The sequence below is a fragment of the Pogona vitticeps genome, chromosome 4 (genome assembly GCF_051106095.1).
Source record: "Pogona vitticeps strain Pit_001003342236 chromosome 4, PviZW2.1, whole genome shotgun sequence".
NCBI lineage: Eukaryota > Metazoa > Chordata > Lepidosauria > Squamata > Agamidae > Pogona > Pogona vitticeps.
In genome coordinates, this window is record NC_135786.1 from 102178875 (window position 1) to 102196322 (window position 17448).

Below are 17448 nucleotides of genomic sequence, written 5' to 3' on the forward strand. Positions count from 1 at the left end.
TGGTGAAGAGGAGAGGTCTCATCAACTTGTGTTCTCCAGTAACTGGAGCTACCAGTAATCTTGGGCCATTGGACTGGAAGGAAGTGAGTCTTGCTTTATGAGCAAAGTGTAACCCTATCGTGTGAATTCACAGAGGTCCACTCAAAGAACTATGGTTACAGGCAAGTAACCTCTTCTTCTCATTGTTCAGTTGGAACTGCAATCTGTTGGTTGCGCATGTGCAAACCATATGCGGTGTAGGACTTCCCTTCTATCAACCCCATAATTGGTTCATTTTCTAGTTATCCAGGGCTACTATTTGTTTTACAAACCTTGCATATAAGTTATGACTGGATAGGGTTTAATTTGGCCCTAAAATATAGGTTGGTTAGATTTTGCCATGGTCTCGACTGGTGATGGAAATCCTGGACTAAACGGTATCTTGCACTATGTTTTCATCGTTGAGCATCTCAGACCCTGAGACAAATATAGTGTCCCTCTCTATTCCATGCACAAAATTGAAAGAGACTACAGGTCAACTTAGGTCAACACTGGGAACAAGGTAACACCTTCTACCATACCTAATGGTACAGGCTAATTTTTGTAGTCCAGAACTAGCTACCTCTATATTCTGCCTGAGGGGGATGACTGGAGGGCAGGACTTTGGAGGAATGGCTGAGAGTGTTTGCTGCCGCCTAACTTTTGCTGCCTGAAGTGGTCATCTCACTCTGCCTGGTAGTATGGTCAGCCCAATTGTCACATGGTTTTGCTTCCCCTGCACTCTGAGCATTTATGCAGAGGCAGATATGCAGGCTAAGTATGTACACTTATTTGGGGTTAAACACAGCTAACCACAGTCAGTGCTTCTGGCTCTGCAGCCAGGTACTCTGCTCACTGAGGTCTACTGCAAGCTACTCCTGAGTAAAGAAGCCTATGATTTTACTCTCAGGCAAATACTGGCCACACATTTGCACTATGCTGTGGTATAAATAACGTCCTTGCGTTAAACAGACTAAACACAGTTTTTCCGAAGTAACACCTCACCTATCATGCAATTGGAGAAAACTGCCTTCAATGTGGGTGGAAGACACCGAAGTTGCGGACAGAAGAAGACTGTCTAGGTCTTCCATTAAACTCAGCAGAAAAAGGAAATGATTTTTTTTTTAAAAAATGAACAGACCTGAGGGCAAGAAAGAAAATGAAACAACTGAAACTTTAAAAATGAAAATGAAAAGAACTAATTTTTCCTTAAGCAGCAGCAGCAAAATCAATTATGAAAGAAAATCAGAAGTACTGCAAGTGTGACTTATAGGTATAAATTAATAGGGGACAGGCTTTGACACTCATCGGCACACCCGATTCAGTTCAAAACTGTAAACGTTTTTTTGTCAGCACAGAGTGTGTGCTGTGGTTGCAGAAGACGGCACTGTAGCCAACACAAAAAGTGAAGCCATATTTGCTTTCAGTAAGAGCACTGTTGTTTGCCATACATAATGACTAAATGTTTACCATTTCTACAAGTCCTGGTTGTCTCTTGTTAAGTGAGACGTGGGATCAATAGTTGCTCTGCAATTATTTGCCCATTGATAAAGCCTTCATTTCTTAAATGAAGTACATTTATCTGTGGTCCTGACAGTGATAAGGGAACAGAACCTATCAGTCGCTGCCTATTCTAGCATTAAACTCTGCAGACAGACAAGTGACTGGACATGGGTCAAATGATGTCTAACTTTCTTCCTATTGGCATTTCACTTTACAAACTGTTCAAATGGAAGCTTTGACAAATCATCCTTGCTGAGTTGGAGTAATGGAAGCAAGCAGGACAAATGTACAGTCTGGGTAAAAGGAAAACCCTGACTGGACTGTGGTTGCCATGGCTAGGGCTAGAGATGTGCAATATCTCACTGAATGAATTTCATTTATTTATTATTTATTTAAAATATTTTTATCGTGCCTTTCAGGTTTCTCCAAATCACACCTGCATCTTCTCAGAAGAAAACAAAACACTTTCCCTGAACATGCTTATTTATTTCCCTAATGTGCCAGTTGATTTGTTTATTTGTGCATGCTTATTTTTTTACCAAACTTATGTGTGCACTCAGCCAAAATGCCCTAAGAGTACTGCAAATGAGCATATGCACATTGTCAGGTGCCTTTCTTCTTACGTTATGCCCACCTCTAGCCATATATACAGAGATAATTACATACATATTTACATACACATACACACGTATGCAATGTAAACATTCAAAGAATACAATTATAGTTTCAAATTCTGATCTGCCTAACAAATACGTTGGCCCAATTTCTAATGTTAGTGTTCTACAATGTCCCGAACAGCCTAAATTTCATTTTAGGCTGCAATTCAAATATTTTTTTTTTTCAAAGAAAGGAGTCTAACCTGGAGACATACTTCTGAGGAGATATGTTTTATAATGGATGTGGGGAGCTTAATCCCCAAGAAATGTTACTAACTTACAGCACATTCGTGTGCATGTTTATTCAGATATAGGCCCTTTTGAATTCACAAGAACTTATGACTAGGTACTTTTTTATAGCACTGAGTTTTAGTTAGTTTCTCTCAACATTTCTTGATATAGCAGTATCTAAAATTCTGCTTTAACTAAGCTTATATTTTTAGTTTCAACAATGGAATGCTACAACATCTGTAAACTGAAGGCTATTAAAAGGACACCGGTCAAAGTACATGTCTGTAAAAGCTTACTCCACTGGACTAACTTTGCAATCAGCGCAATGAAGGAAAGACTTTGGGGTATTTTATTCCCAAAACATGTTGCTTTTGCACATTGACCCGCTGACATTTTTCTTTAGAAATCTCGTATGAACCTCCTTTCCAACTGGCCACCTACCTAAGTAATCTGTGTGGAGTAAAATGTAGAGTTAGGAAAGGTAGTAGAAAAGCATTCACTGGTAGTGAACACATATTGATACAGATACTGAGCTTAGGCAATTATAACTATTAACCCGTTTCTTCTAACATCTCAGGCTAAGTACCACCTGGACTTTAATTTCATGTATTTTAATGTTTTGCCTTCACGGCGGTTGGCTGATATGCTAGTTTGTCTCCTTATGCAAAGTTTCATATATGTAACAACAGGAGATGGGAGCAGAGGAGCACATTTGACGCACACTCGGCTGTTTGGCAATCTATTTGCTAGAATTCATCAGTCACTTCATTGTTCTTCTGCTGTCCTGGCAGATCTGCCCAGTCCTATTATACATGTCTGGTTTCAGGTAAAAACCCAGCAATATCACTCACTATAGTGAAATTTCTATCAGTAGCAATAACAGTTAGAGTTAAAAGGCACATTGTTGGTGAACTTAGAAGGTTCCTGGGGAGCAACAGCATTATTAACATTCCTGTGTTCTGTGAATTGTAATTCTTGTGAATAAATCCAATTGTTTCCATTTGAACTTGGCTGCTGAGAAACTATGATTTGCTTTGGAGTTTTAACCTGGTGATTCAAATAACCATTTCTACATTTTAGAAGCAATTCATTTTACAACAGGCATTACTACGTGAAGTAAGAGCATCTGATATGAAACCTTCTGTGCAGTTACACAAAAAGCCTACATTTTAGACTGAATTGCAACAAATTAAGAAATCTCTATAAGCATTATCTGTTGCCTGCCAAGTCACGTGATGTCCATGGAGATTTCTTAACTTGCACCAATGCACACATAGATATTAGGCTTTTTGCATAACTGTTCAACAGGTTTTCAACCTATAATAAGATTTTTTAAAACTAAATCTAATAATGATAATGAAGGTAATGTGACAAACTGGCTATCCCTTTATTTTTATTTTGTTACTGCTTGGCATTTCAGAACTGATCATCCTTGCATTAAGGATAGCAGAATTTAGTTGCATTTTCCAAGATAAACATATACCATATTTTTCCGTTTATAAGATGACCCCCAATGTATAAGACGAACGCCCCTTTTCTAACCTCAAGTTAGAAAATTTGATCCCTGCTTTTCCCTTCCTTTTGCTAAGCCATGGAGTTTAGCAAAAGGAAGGGGAAAGCAGGGATCAAAGGGCTTCCTTTGATCACCGCTTTTCCTTGCCTTTTGCGAAGCCACGGGGTTTAGCAAAAAGGAAGGGAAGGCTCCCTTCAGGTAAAGGCTGCACGATCACAGCCCTTTGATCCTGAAGCCTTTTCATGGCTGCTTTATCCACTTCCTAACTCCTGCAGGGTTTAGGAAGTGGGTAATGCAGCTGTGAAAGGGCTGCACGATCGTAGCCCTTTGATCCTGAAGCCCTTTCATGGCTGCTTCAAGATCAAAGGGTTGCGATAGTGCAGGGAAGTGGGTAATGCAGCTGTGAAAGGGCTGCAAAATCGCAGCCCTTTGATCCTGAAGCAGCCATGAAAGGGCTTCAGGATCAAAGGGCTGTGATCGTGCAGCCCTTTCATGGCTGCTTTACCCGAAGGGAGCCTTCCCGTCCTTTTTGCTAAGCCCCCTGGCTTTGCAAAAGGCAGGGAAAGCGGCTGCTTTCCATGTATAAAACGACCCTCAATTTTTTTGTCTAATTAAGGAAAAAGTATTGTTTTATACACAGAAAAATATGGTATTTTCAACACAGCTTTGAAAACTTTATTTTTGGACAAGTTCCAGAATCCCTGCAGTTAAAAACTGGATTCTTTTATAGCAAGTATTGCAACAGTATTAAAAATAATAATAATTTTAAGCTATGCTTTGCAGTATGTAGGAATCTTCTTCACACATTGAGTTTGTTTCTTTTTAGTCCAGAGAAGGAAGTAACACAATGTCAAAACCCGATTGGTATCTTTTTAAAAATTCCAAGCTACAATATCTGGCAGCATAGACAGTGATGAAGTCCAAAATAGAAGAAAGGACTTTTTTTTTAAAAAAGTGAGCTGTTACTAACTCAAGTTTTAATGAAATTTGGACCTAAGACCAATATCAGTTTTGAACTCAAGCTTTTCTGAGGTCACTCTTACACATGGGGATCAATGCGCAGAATATTATGATATTACATTTACCAACATAATTGGACCAAATCTTTTCAACATTTCACCCAATCAACCTGACTCAGAGCTTCACATACATATGCATAGGTTACAATAAATGATTCAATTCATTTCAAGGAAGGGAGAAGAGATCAAGACCCATTAAAGAACAAACACATTGGTGGAGTCCATTCATTCAAATGCACAAAGATGTTTCTGGAAAGCAAAGCTCCAGCATAGAACATCATTCTTCATAGACCCCTCAAGTGGTTCAGAATGTGCCTACCATGTTATTATAAAGAACATACAGTTTCCATTTTGAAACAACATTGGCCTCTGGGCCCCATCTGAAATAGCCGTTACTGGGCTAAATCTAATTGACCCACAGACAATTGTATTTGTTAAATGAACACATATATACTGTTGATTCAATAGATCTACTTGGGAGTAACAACTCTACTTTGCCTTTTATTTTTAATGTCATAAATAGTCTTCACTAGAATATGTTAAAGATTCCCCTCTCCCATCTGCATCTGCTAAAGAACTGGTTCATCTACTGCACCGGGCAGTGCCTTTTTGGACCTGGGGAATGCCCATTCAGAAGAAGTTCATACAACTATCTCATGATCAGTATCCAGGCAACCATATAAAATTATATTGGTACAGGGAGCCTTTAAACTAATTGAGCAATTGGCTGTTCTATATTTTTGGAGGAAGGAGGGAATGTTGTCTATGTTATTATAGTATTTGTAACTTTGTTATATGTTAATTATTGCTTCCAGTTTATATATTGTTTTGTCTTTCCTTGTTATATGGATTCTTGTGGGTAGAACGGTGGGATAAATATTTCTGAGACAAACATAGTGAAGAGGTGAAGCTTTGAAATGCTGAGACTTGCATTCTGGTCTTCATTTCAAACAAAGCCTCATCTCCTTGCTAGAGAGCTTAAAATATCAGAGCAGGGAGCATTAGACTTCATAAATGAGAGCAAAGTACTTAAAAGTGATCAAACATAAAAACTGTTTAAAGTAAACGTGAGCGTTTTTCAAATGTAATCGAGATACTCAGCTAATTTAAAATCCTACTGAAGTGTGAAGGGGCATTTTAAATATTTCATCACAGAGTAGGCTACACGGCTTCTTAAGATGTTTCAGTGGCATTGCCGAATGTATGTGAAAATGTCTTACATGCAAAAGTTAAGGTAAGAGATGTCTCGCTTGTCCACCCAGTTAATTGGTAAGAAAAGGTGAATTCCTGTAAGAGCAGATTTTCTTTCCCCAATTGTTAACATCTGGGAAAAGAAAGCCTCAGTTTTATAAATTAGAGGTGTTTTTTTTTTAACAGACCTTATGCCTGGCGAGTACAGATTCTTTCTATTAAAAGGTCTATGGCTGGTATCCTAGTCAAATTACTGTGTATAATAGTAATTAGCTATGCGCTTGTCAGTTCTGAATTATGGTGACCCTTCTGAGGGCATAAAGAACTCAGGAATGATCCACTTTTCCCTTCTTCTGGGGGAACCCTTGGACTGTGCAGCCTGTCCAAGGCTCTAGAGGTTGGGTCATCTCCTGGGGCACATGATGGGGAATTAAACTCTCAAACACTAGCTCCACAGCCACTGAATTTTGCTGGCTGAGCAAAGAACTGAACCCAGGTTTCCTAACACTCTATCCACTACACTGGCTCAGATATACATATACAGTACTTCCAATAGGGAACAGTTTCCAGGAATTTTATATATTTTATAGATGTGTATATGTATATGTATATTTTAGTGATATAAGCCACTTTGGGTCTTTTGGGGTGAAAGACAGCATATAAATAAATAAATAAATAAATAAATAAATAAATAAATAAATAAATAAATAAATAAATAAATAAATGCTGTCTTTCACCCCAAAAGACCCAAGGCGGCTTATATCACTGATCTCTCTCTCTCTATCTTTGTGTGCTAGGTTTCCATTTGCAATCAGTGTTTTAAAAAATAAAATGTGTAGTAACACTAAACATATGGTTCTACTCGTATAGTCTGAAGTGATACATCTCATTTTTCTACCCATGCAGTCTTCCAATCTATTCCTACCTCATTCTGTTAGGTACATAATAATTATGTGTCATCAAGTCAATTCTGATCCTTCCCAAGGTTTCCCAGGTGTAGAGTACACAGAAGTGGTTTTCCAGTCAATCTGGTGGTGCTCTACGGGGAGCTGTGCAGCTTTCCCAAGGCTACATAGACTGGCTCTACTTGCAAGAGGCACAGTGTGGAATCAAAGTGTCACACCTACTCACTGAGCTGGCAAGTTCATAGACACAAGCAAAGTACAGCTGAGCTAAGATATGAATCCTACACTATACAGGATTGATAAAAGGCACTTTTAAGGGTTCTTGAAAGGAAGGCAATAGAGGCTATTTTCTCTGTTCTTGCACATGGATAGGCCACTAATAAGGAGTACACATATGAGAAAATACAACCCTGAACACATCCAATCATGTCTGATTTCGGAAGCAAAGCTTGGTTAATATTCAGATGGGAGATCACCAAAGAATACCAAGGATCTCCAGATTGGGCTAGAGAAGAATCATGCTTTAGAGGTGACAACAGTGGACTAGATGGACTAAGTAGCTTCTTAAACAGCAGCTTCCTAAGTCACATGAAGTGCAGTCATAAGGAAGGAGAACCTCAGATGAACATTTGGCCTCCAGACCTTCCAGAGTTTTACAAAAGACTGGATGACCCAAGTCCCCCAATCCCATCCCAGGGGGTGGGAAATAAGACACCAAGACACCATTGTCTTCTGAATGACCAAGAGTACTTACCTAAACTGAACAGCACCAAGAATTTGAGACACACAAACTCTCGTAGATCAAACTGCAGAGATCGGAGTTTCGCTACCAGCTCCTGCGCATGGCTCATGAGATTGTTGAGGGTGGCTCCGGCTTGAGACGCTATTACTGAGTAATCCACCTGTAAAACAATACCAGATTTCCATTGGGTCACCCTAACCAGGAACATTACCTTTGGTTTAATAGACTAATTTAGCACTTTTAGGGCTGAGACCTGGTTTGGAAGGAAGCCCATTTTTATAGAGGCTACAGCCTCAGGGGTGGGGCTAGGTGGAATTTCATTTCTTTTCATCTGCCCATACCCAACAGTTTCAACCCCAATCAATTCCTGCCAACACTCTGTTTTAGAAAGAAAAAAAATGTTGCAATGAGGCAAGGCTTTCCAAGGTTGAAGACCCAGGAACTTTTGATTAACAAAATAAGGACATTGTCTGCTGCCAACTCAGGCTTGTTCCTGAGTAGACAATTAAGACACACTAACTTTACAAGACCTGTCCTGGGTGGATACAAAAATTGGTAGAGCTGGCTTACAGAAATGGATCCACAAACCTGCCTGAATTTTTGGATTTTCCAGAGAAGATGTCTATGGAGACTGTAACAATAAACATTTGCACTTCAAAATTTATCATTGCCACTGATTAAATGCAATCATTCTCACTTAGCTGACAGGGCTGCTGTGACATCAAAATAGTTATGCTAGTGTATGTCATCAACCCACAACACACAGTGGGGAGATAAATGTGACTTTTCCCCCATATGCATACACATACAAAAACAACATCCTTCCTGAACATCTCCAGATGCCAAATAGCTATACTTTTTAATATGCTGTTTTTATTCTGCCAGTTTACTGTGCCATCCTGTCTTGTCGGCTTGTTATGCCACTGTGAAGCATTCTCAATATCCTCTAATATTTCCACTGGGCAGGCATGATTGCCATTGCTTATGGATCCAAAATGGCTCCACTTCCACCCAGTTGAATTCAGGAGTTTGTAGAAACATGAACACATTGTTGGGTAGCACCCTCCCCCCAGGAATGACATCCCAGCCCAGAGGAGGGGACAGAGTATCTTCAATGGCCATGGAAGGTTTACTAAGTGTCTGGGGTGTGAAACAGAGAGGAGTGTTGTGAAAGAGGGCAGAACTGGAACAATTGACAGAAGCATAACATACTGCAACATTTTGTGGCAGGTCTTACTTGTTTAAATAACAAGATGCAGCATAAATGTTTAAATAAGCAAGCATGCAAACAAACCCCTTCCAAAATTTACAAATGTTTCTAGGCTTGATCTAGTATGTCTTGTAACGGGGCATGCAGCTGTCCAGAAGTTGCAGGAGTCCAACTCTCATCAACCACAATGGCAGGGAATGGTGGGAGTTGTAGTCCAGTAACATCTGGAAGAATGAAGGTTCCCCTTCACTTATACTGTATCACTCAATTTAGAGCTAATAATCTAATCCCTCCAATAGTTATAATCCTATAATTATTTCTATCATTAAACATATTAATGATATCTTTTCCAGTAGCTGTCTTTCAGGCTACATCTTGACACGAAAAATACACCATGTCTTGAGCAGTCAAGGCTGAGCTCTAAATATATGTAATCCTGAACACAGAGAGGCAGGGTGATGTAGTGGACAGAGTGTCAGATGAGGACTGGGTTCAAATCTGCATGCAGCCATGAAAACATGCTTCTGGGTGGCAGTGGTATAGTACCACTCCTTGAATATTTAAAAGGTTCCCCTTGACAATTTTTGTCCAGTCGTGTTCGACTCTAGGGGGCGGTGCTCATCCCCGTTTCCAAGCCATAGAGCCAGCGTTTGTCCGAAGACAATCTTCCGTGGTCACATGGCCAGTGCAACTTAGACACGGAACGCTGTTACCTTCCCACCGAAGTGGTCCCTGTTTATCTACTTGCATTTGCATGCTTTCGAACCGCTAGGTTGGCGGGAGCTGGGACAAGTGACGGGCGCTCACTCCGTCGCGTGGATTCGATCTTACGACTGCTTGGTCTTCTGACCCTGCAGCACAGGCTTCTGCAGTTTAGCCCACAGCGTCACCACGTCCCTTTTCCCTTGAATATTTAACATACCTCAAAAACATTACTAGGGCTGCCATAAATTGAAATTGACTTGACAGCCCATAACAACTTCTTGAGTGGTCAAGGCTGCATCTAAATATATTTATTACTGGACGCAGTGATAGTTATTTCTGAGTTAAACATCTGCTGGACTGTATCGCATAGCACTCTCTATAGTGTATAACGTTTAGCTGTCTCACAACACATATGTAAGCTGCAAAGTTTTTATTATCCTTCTATTGCAGATGGGGGGAACCTGGATTGGTTACAAAAGCATAATTATAATAGATCCCGTCCCGGCTGAATTAAAGTCTCACTGAAATCAACAGGGCAGATTTGTCATGGTCTAAGAGCCATTGTTTTACAATTAATTAATTAAGAAAGAAATCCTATGCATGTTTACTCAGAATTTAGATGTACATTGGCTTGTACTCAGAAGAATGTGTACAGAATTGCAGCTTTAGTCTGGTTCCAATGTGCTGTGGCCAAGATTTTCTACAGTAGAGATACGCAACTCATGGTCCTCCAGATGTTGTTGTACTTCAACCCTAGCTAGAGGTGAAGGTTCCTGGGAGCTACAGTATAGTGATACCTGGCCTTGCCCACCTCTGACCTGGTAAAATCGGAATGAGACACTTCTTGGTACATAGCCCCTTACTGTGATTTCAGACATTACATAGGAACAACCCCAGGTTTGCCTGGGGCACTCACTGACCACCTTTGTCCCTGAATGGAAGACACAGACATTGGGGGTGATGCTCCAGTCTGATGGGAAATGTAATAAATAAATAAGGAATAAAGTCACAGTACTCGCTTTTGAATATACATTTTTAAAATGACTATGCATCCAAGCGAAATGTGTGACCCCCTGGATGTGATTTTGAGGTATTCTACACATTTCTAGAACTCCATTTCAGGCTGCAAGGGACAAATTGTCAAAGTATATGGATTCATTTTCAGTAACTATAGTTGATAAGTTTGCGATCTCTCCAGGAAGACATTCAGTGCTAGAAAGTATGGAGCCTCAACCATGTTCATGGCAGCACCAAATGCTAATGCTTATCCCTTTCCAAACTGAGAAGGCCTTCTGTTTGGCAGCCATTTCCTGACTCTGGAACTGCCTGTTGAGAGAGACCAGGGCAGTTCTCTTGCTGTTTTCCTTACATTGGGAAGCAAAGGACATTTTTTTTGTTTATACAGACATTTGGAAAGAAAAACTCTTGGTAGATAAAGATGGTTTGTTTGATTGCAGGTTCTATTCTCATGCTATGTGTTATGTTGTAAGGCAACAAGTGTCCCATAAACAGCAGCAAGAGGGAGTCAACAGCCAGTCTAGGTCAAACACTGTATGTATAGTCAAGGCTGAGCTACAAGGAGCATGAGCCAGAGATGAGAGCCAGTAGTCAAGCCATATATTATGGACATACTAGTCTCAAAGGGTCAAGAGGGAGTGAACAGGAGTCCAGAATAGACCAAACCAACAGGCAAGAGTTCAGGACACAATGTAAGGAGAGCTACAGCAGAGCATGATTACAAACGTTGCTGACAGCAGCCTGATTTTCACTGGCCTGGTGGCATCTATTCACCATGGCCTAGGATCCTTCCTTCCTTCAACAGTCTCTATTTAGTTATTTATTGCAGATCAATCCTCTTGAGAACACCCTTGCTGCTTTCACTGTTTCCTCTGTTCTAACACACAGAGCTCCTCGTGCCCTCTAGTTTTGGAGATTGTACATTCATCAAGCTGTCATAGTTTACTGGAAGGGCTCTAGTGCTTCTGGGAGATGGCTGCTAGCAGGAGGCCTCAAGATCTCCCCTGGCTTTGGATTCACCTTGCTGAGACAGTTTATCCTCAGCTTCATCCTCTGAAGAGGACATGGCCAGGTAAGGTATGACATCGTGGTTTCATTTATGTTTTAAACTGATTGGTACTTACGTTGTCTTTTGGTAATTATGTCTTATTCTTAATTTTAATATTTTAGCTCTCTTTATTGAGCAGAAAGGCAGGTTATAAATCATTCATTCATTTAATTAACTAATTAATTAGAACTAAGCTGAATCCAGTGTAATAACTCTCCTGAGCTGGTAACTATGACAAGGAAGTATGGTCCCAGTTTTACAAATTAGAAAACGTAAGAAATTGAGTTTTGGGCTGACAGTGGCAAACCCAGCTTTAAGAATGATGCCTACATACTTGGGACACCTCCTCTGCCCTCTGGTTGTCTTCACTAACTATTGTAATGTCAAAGTGCACTTTACAGGTAACACATTGCTAGAAGAATGAATTCTTCCCCTGCTAAAAGACCTCAGATGGGGGCAGAAGGGACTTTTTGCAATGCCTGTAGTTTGCAAAGTAGCTCACTCTGCTGCTTGCTCAGTCATCAGAAAGAAAACACATATTGTTGCTCATACATGAAGGTGTGCCCGAATGGCATCTCTGGGACACTAATGTGATTTCAGTTTCTCATAATATGGTATCTGTAACATACTGTAGTTTGAGTCTTGTAGTCTGACTGGTGTGTGCGTGCTGCCCTACTTACCATTTTAGGGTGTAGCACCCCCTCCCTGCTCAGACCATGTGCTGGTCCTGTTCCAATATATATAAAGCACATAAAATTCTATCTGTATCACAAGTAGACTATGAAAATTACCACTGTACAATCCCACACCAAGATAAGAACTCTTAACTAGGTTATTGTTATGAAACAGTTTGACTGATGCAAAGACATCTCATTCACAGATGAATTCCGCCCCACCCCCCTGCGATTTGTTGAAAAAGTTGTTGGTGGGGTGAATCCTTCAGAGAGGTAACCAATTGCAGTTTCAGAGTGAGAGAAAAGATGATCTTTGCTTCATAATAATAAGTTAAGATGTTTAGATGAATCTCATGAATATCAGTTTGCTTGCATGACTGCGATGATAATATAATGGGAAACCCCAAAAGATAGATTCTCCCACCCTTTGCTACTGGAAGGCTCTTGGGCAACCATCTCCTCTTTCAGATGCTTTTAATATTTGCAGAACCAGCAAATTTGTCTAGGAGGCAAGTCTTCATCTGCCACTCACCCAGAGCCGACTGTATTAAATTTTTATATTTATTGACATTTCATTACCATAATTGACTGCGCTCGGCTCCCTAGTAGAAGGCACAGGGATGCCTCCTAAGCAGGAGAATTGGTCCCTGGAGTCAGATTTGCAATTAAAAACAAGGCAGAATAGATTTTTTTTTCTTGATTGTGTAAATATGATGAGTTGAATTTTTGGCTTTAACTAGAGAATACGCGGCACTGAGGAAACCTTTTTCACGAGTGAGCAAAATTATGAGTCAGTGGGAAGACGACCCCCAAAGGTGTCAATCAGTTTATATAAACTCAACTGTGCATGAAAAGGCTCTAGTTAATATTTCTTCAAGAGGAGTAGGTGGGGGGTGAGGGTGTTCTTATTAAAGTGAGTATTATCTTCCCTTCTTAGTCTATGAATTGTCTCCTGGGGAAAAACAGTCTTATGGGCTAACATCTATCTCAATAATAATAACAATAATAATTAAAAAACCCCAACAACAACATAAAAAACATTAAAATGCTAGAATATGCTTGACCAAGATTCTTTGTTGCTTTGAACACAACATCCTTGCCGGTGTCTTTTGATGAGAAAAGTAATGTTTATCTTCCACAGATGAGAAAAGCAACTCGTCTTACAAAGATAAAAAACCTGTTGTAGCAGTTCAGAGTTGTTTAATGTATTTATTATGAGATACTGTGCATGCTTGTAATAACAAGATATGCTTGACTTTCAAGAGTAAAGTGACCAAGATTTTCTGTGGGCTGAAAGTTACAGAAACGGGATTGACTTTTAGAGCAGGGATGGGCAACTTGGGATTCCTGCTATCCCCTCACCAGTGGCTATGGTAGTTTAGGCTGGTGGGTTTTGCAGTTCAACAACATCTGGAGGTGCTAAAAGGTACCCACCCTTGTTCTAGGGACTCCCTTCTGATGCTGCGTAAAGTGAAGCTTCTCACACTGGAGACAGATATTAGAACTGAAAGGGGATGAGATTATTGCTGTGAATGATGATTTGCATTCATCCGTTCACTTTGCCCAGTTTCTATCTTGAGCTCAATAGATCTTCCAGGGTTCTGTGAAGTGTCAGAAAAATGAGTAGTAGCCCACAGGGCTAGATTGGATACTATAACAAGTGGGTCAAAATTTTCATGGTTGTCAGCATTAGCTCTATTATATGAGCCACAATTCACCAGCAACCTATTGCTTTCTTTAGCCCTTAAACCCACGTAGGCATGGCTAAGATGATTCCGGCAATGGATTGTACCTCTTAAACTACTATTGCAACCTGTAAATGTGCAGAATTAGTTAACTTTGTTTCTTGCTGGTTAAAGCTTCCATCTAGTTCACATATAATTTTTCACTGTAAGACTCAAGAGCAATTACCAACCACTGGGCTCTGATTCATGCCAATATACCGGTATACGCACCTATAATTAGAAAATGGCAGTAGCATCAGTTAGTAGTTGGAAGAGAAGGTGAGGGTGATTAAATCCAAGCCATAGTTCTACTAATGAATAGTTTGCTGCTGTTCCAGATTTCTACTTCACATTTATGTGTGTTAGCAGCCAAGGCTAGTGAACTGGCTTGCTCCCCATTCCAACAACAACAGTAGCTGAAATCCAGTTGTAAGTCACAACTAGAGTAGACCCATTGAATCAATGTTATTTATGGAGGAGCTGACTCACAAAATCCCCACTGATTCAATGGAATCTGCTCTAGTTGCAGCTTACTACTGGATTCCAGCCTGTATGTGACTTGGAACTGATGCAAGTACAGTTGATCAATGAAAGCTGGAATAACTTGCAATCATAAGCAAAGTGCCCTGCAGATTATTCCAATTCCTTTTAAAACCATCAATGCACAATATTTTGTCCACTCCAGCTGCAAATCAATAGTCTTGAAGGACTGGCCCTACCATTTGGCAAAATGAGGCAGTTGGTGTCAGCAGCTGTTCTTTGGTGTCAAGAAAGGGTAGCATATTGTTAGTCATTTATTGTACTATTATTGTACATATTTACTGTAGACAGGGGGAAAGTTGCTTGAACAATAGTCTGATGTGTCCAAATAAACTTGCCCAGCCTTAGGTACCAAGCATTGTAGGGGCATCTGTCGTTGTCCTGCCTAAGGGAAAAAAATGCTAGTCCTGAATTCTAGGCTGCCATAACTGAGGGAAGTGGGGATAAATTCATACAGGAAACAGATGTTGATCCAAGTTGCAGAAGAAACCTGGGAAACTTGCAGAAAATGCCACCTGCTACAAACAGGCTTCCAACACTGCAATGGTTATTCCCAGCTGTTATAAAATATTGGGAGTGGGTTTCTTATGTCATCGTTCTGGAAATGACAAAGTATGCTCCACCAGCTTCCCTTACGATTGTCCTGCCGTCTACTGTGATGGTCTGGATGCATGATCACAACAAGGCTATGACTCTTTTAATAATAGCTAGCAACATCACAATTGTAAATCTCTATAAACCCCTGTTGAATTCCAGCTGTTGAGGAATGTCATATGAGATGTCTTAGCAGTCATGGGAATGGATGATAGTTTGTCCTCAGGTAGGGAAAAATAATGCCAACATGTTGTTCAAACATTAGTTTTCCTTTATTAGCAGCTATGAAGAAATGTAAGGAAGGATTTGACGTTTTCTTTCTGATCTTTGAGTGATTAAAGTTAATGACCCTTGTCCTTAATTAGAACTTAGTCTTTGTGTATATTTCTTTCTTTCTTTTAATTGTGTGAATCTCTTTATTGAACATTGCATATTTTTTTAAAAATAGGTCAACACTAGCTTAAAGTGATGTCTCAGGGCTTTGATGGGGATTTGGTCCTGTAATTTCAGATAGTGTTGCGCACCAACCCTGCCTGATTGCAGGTGCCGGTAAGAGAAAATAGGGGAATTAACACCGGATCCTTAGGATAAGTGCTCCTTTTTAGCAGCAGGCACTTTTGTTAAAGCCATCCTATTGTCAATAAATTAATTTAGTGCTCCACTAATACCATGTTGCATCATGCACCTTGAGTACTTGATGCACATTATTTAAATGATGGCAACTTTCAATTTATTTACAAAGACATTTCTTTAAATATTATATAAATGGGTTTGCAGTGAATATTTTTGGGGAAAGGGAAAAAACAGCACATTTTCATATGTTCAGAGAGAGAAGTCCACCCTAGCTGAAGGCATGAGAAATAGTGAAATCAGTTTTCTTTAAATTAATTAAAATTGTGATGACTTGTACAGTATGTGATACCTGTCATTTTAAAATGATATGCCAATGATAGAAGATAATGAATTAAGTTGCCAACAGACTTTTCCCCCAGGAAGATGTTACGGAGCTTGCTAATTAGTTCTAATATGCAGAGAGTAACATTGATAACTCTTCAAAGGGCTATAAAAAGTTGTATATATTTGTGGACCACTGATGCATCACAAAGAAGGGGGCGAGGCAGAATTGAGTTGCAATTTCCTGATCTTGTTGCTTCTTCTATATATACAATTACACTCTACTAGTGTAAACGGTCTCAACTAGCCAAGGCATTGAACAAGTTAGCAGACATCACACACCTTTGTGCATACACATTTCTAGCTGGGTAGACACATGGTTCCTCCCACCTGAGCCTGGCCTAGACATTTCGCTGCCTGGGGCAGAGTGCCATATGGTGCTCCCTTATACCCACTCAGGTCAGGGTGCAGAGAACTCAAAGACAGCTAAGGGTGCAATCCTAACTAGCTGAGCTGGCTGACTACAGAGAATCCAAATCACTCCCAGGCTATGAGTGCTGGAAATTACTTACAACTATCTTGACTCTGTCCTAACTGTGTGCTGGCACAATAGATGTGAGTCAGGACTGAGAGGGGTTTAGATCTGGTGTAACTCAACTTCTCCTCTTTCCCTTCTCTAGTTTTGTTATTGTTGTTGTTCAGCCTATTAATCTCACCCCAGTGTGGCAGCTGTACTGGCAGGTCCAGTGGTGCTGGAAAATCTGGGATAACCTAGTACAGGGGTCTCAAACATGCGGCCCGGGGGCCATTTGTGGCCCCCCAGATGATAGTTTGTGGCCCTCACCTTGCCTGCCTCCCCAAAGTGCCCACACATCCTCTGTTGTCAAGAGTAAAAAAAAAGCCTTGCCTCACTCGCCGGCTCTCTCCCAAGACAGCACCTCTTGCACCCTCCATCCAGAACTGCAGCCTGCCAGCCAGCCCACCTGTCTGATGGCTAAGGAAACTCCGGCTTCCTCGGGCTCTTGCTCCACTTGGCGGAAAATCTGATGCAGCCCAGCCTCACCCAGACTCTGTCTCTAGCGGCCCCCAGGTAAATTGAGTTTAAAACCCCTGACCTAGTACAAGGGAGGTTATGCTGGCACAAGAGGTTTCTGGCCCATTCCAAATGCACTACACCCAGCTTACCTTTAAACTTGGGCTGCACTGTCTCTTATTTTGGCACACCAAGCAGAAAATTCCACAAAAATGTCTCCCTATTCTTAGC

General features: G+C 40.5%; 1 protein-coding gene across 3 annotated transcripts in view; it reads right to left on the bottom strand.

Moving 5' to 3' along the window:
• Positions 1-17448, bottom strand: part of NR5A2 (nuclear receptor subfamily 5 group A member 2) — a 133452-nt gene that overhangs the window by 27129 nt on the left and 88875 nt on the right. For all 3 annotated transcript variants that reach the window (XM_020784676.3, XM_020784680.3, XM_072998065.2), the window contains exon 6: positions 7791-7938. In XM_020784676.3, coding sequence (XP_020640335.1) covers positions 7791-7938 — 148 coding nt within the window. The remainder of the gene's footprint in view (positions 1-7790; positions 7939-17448) is intronic.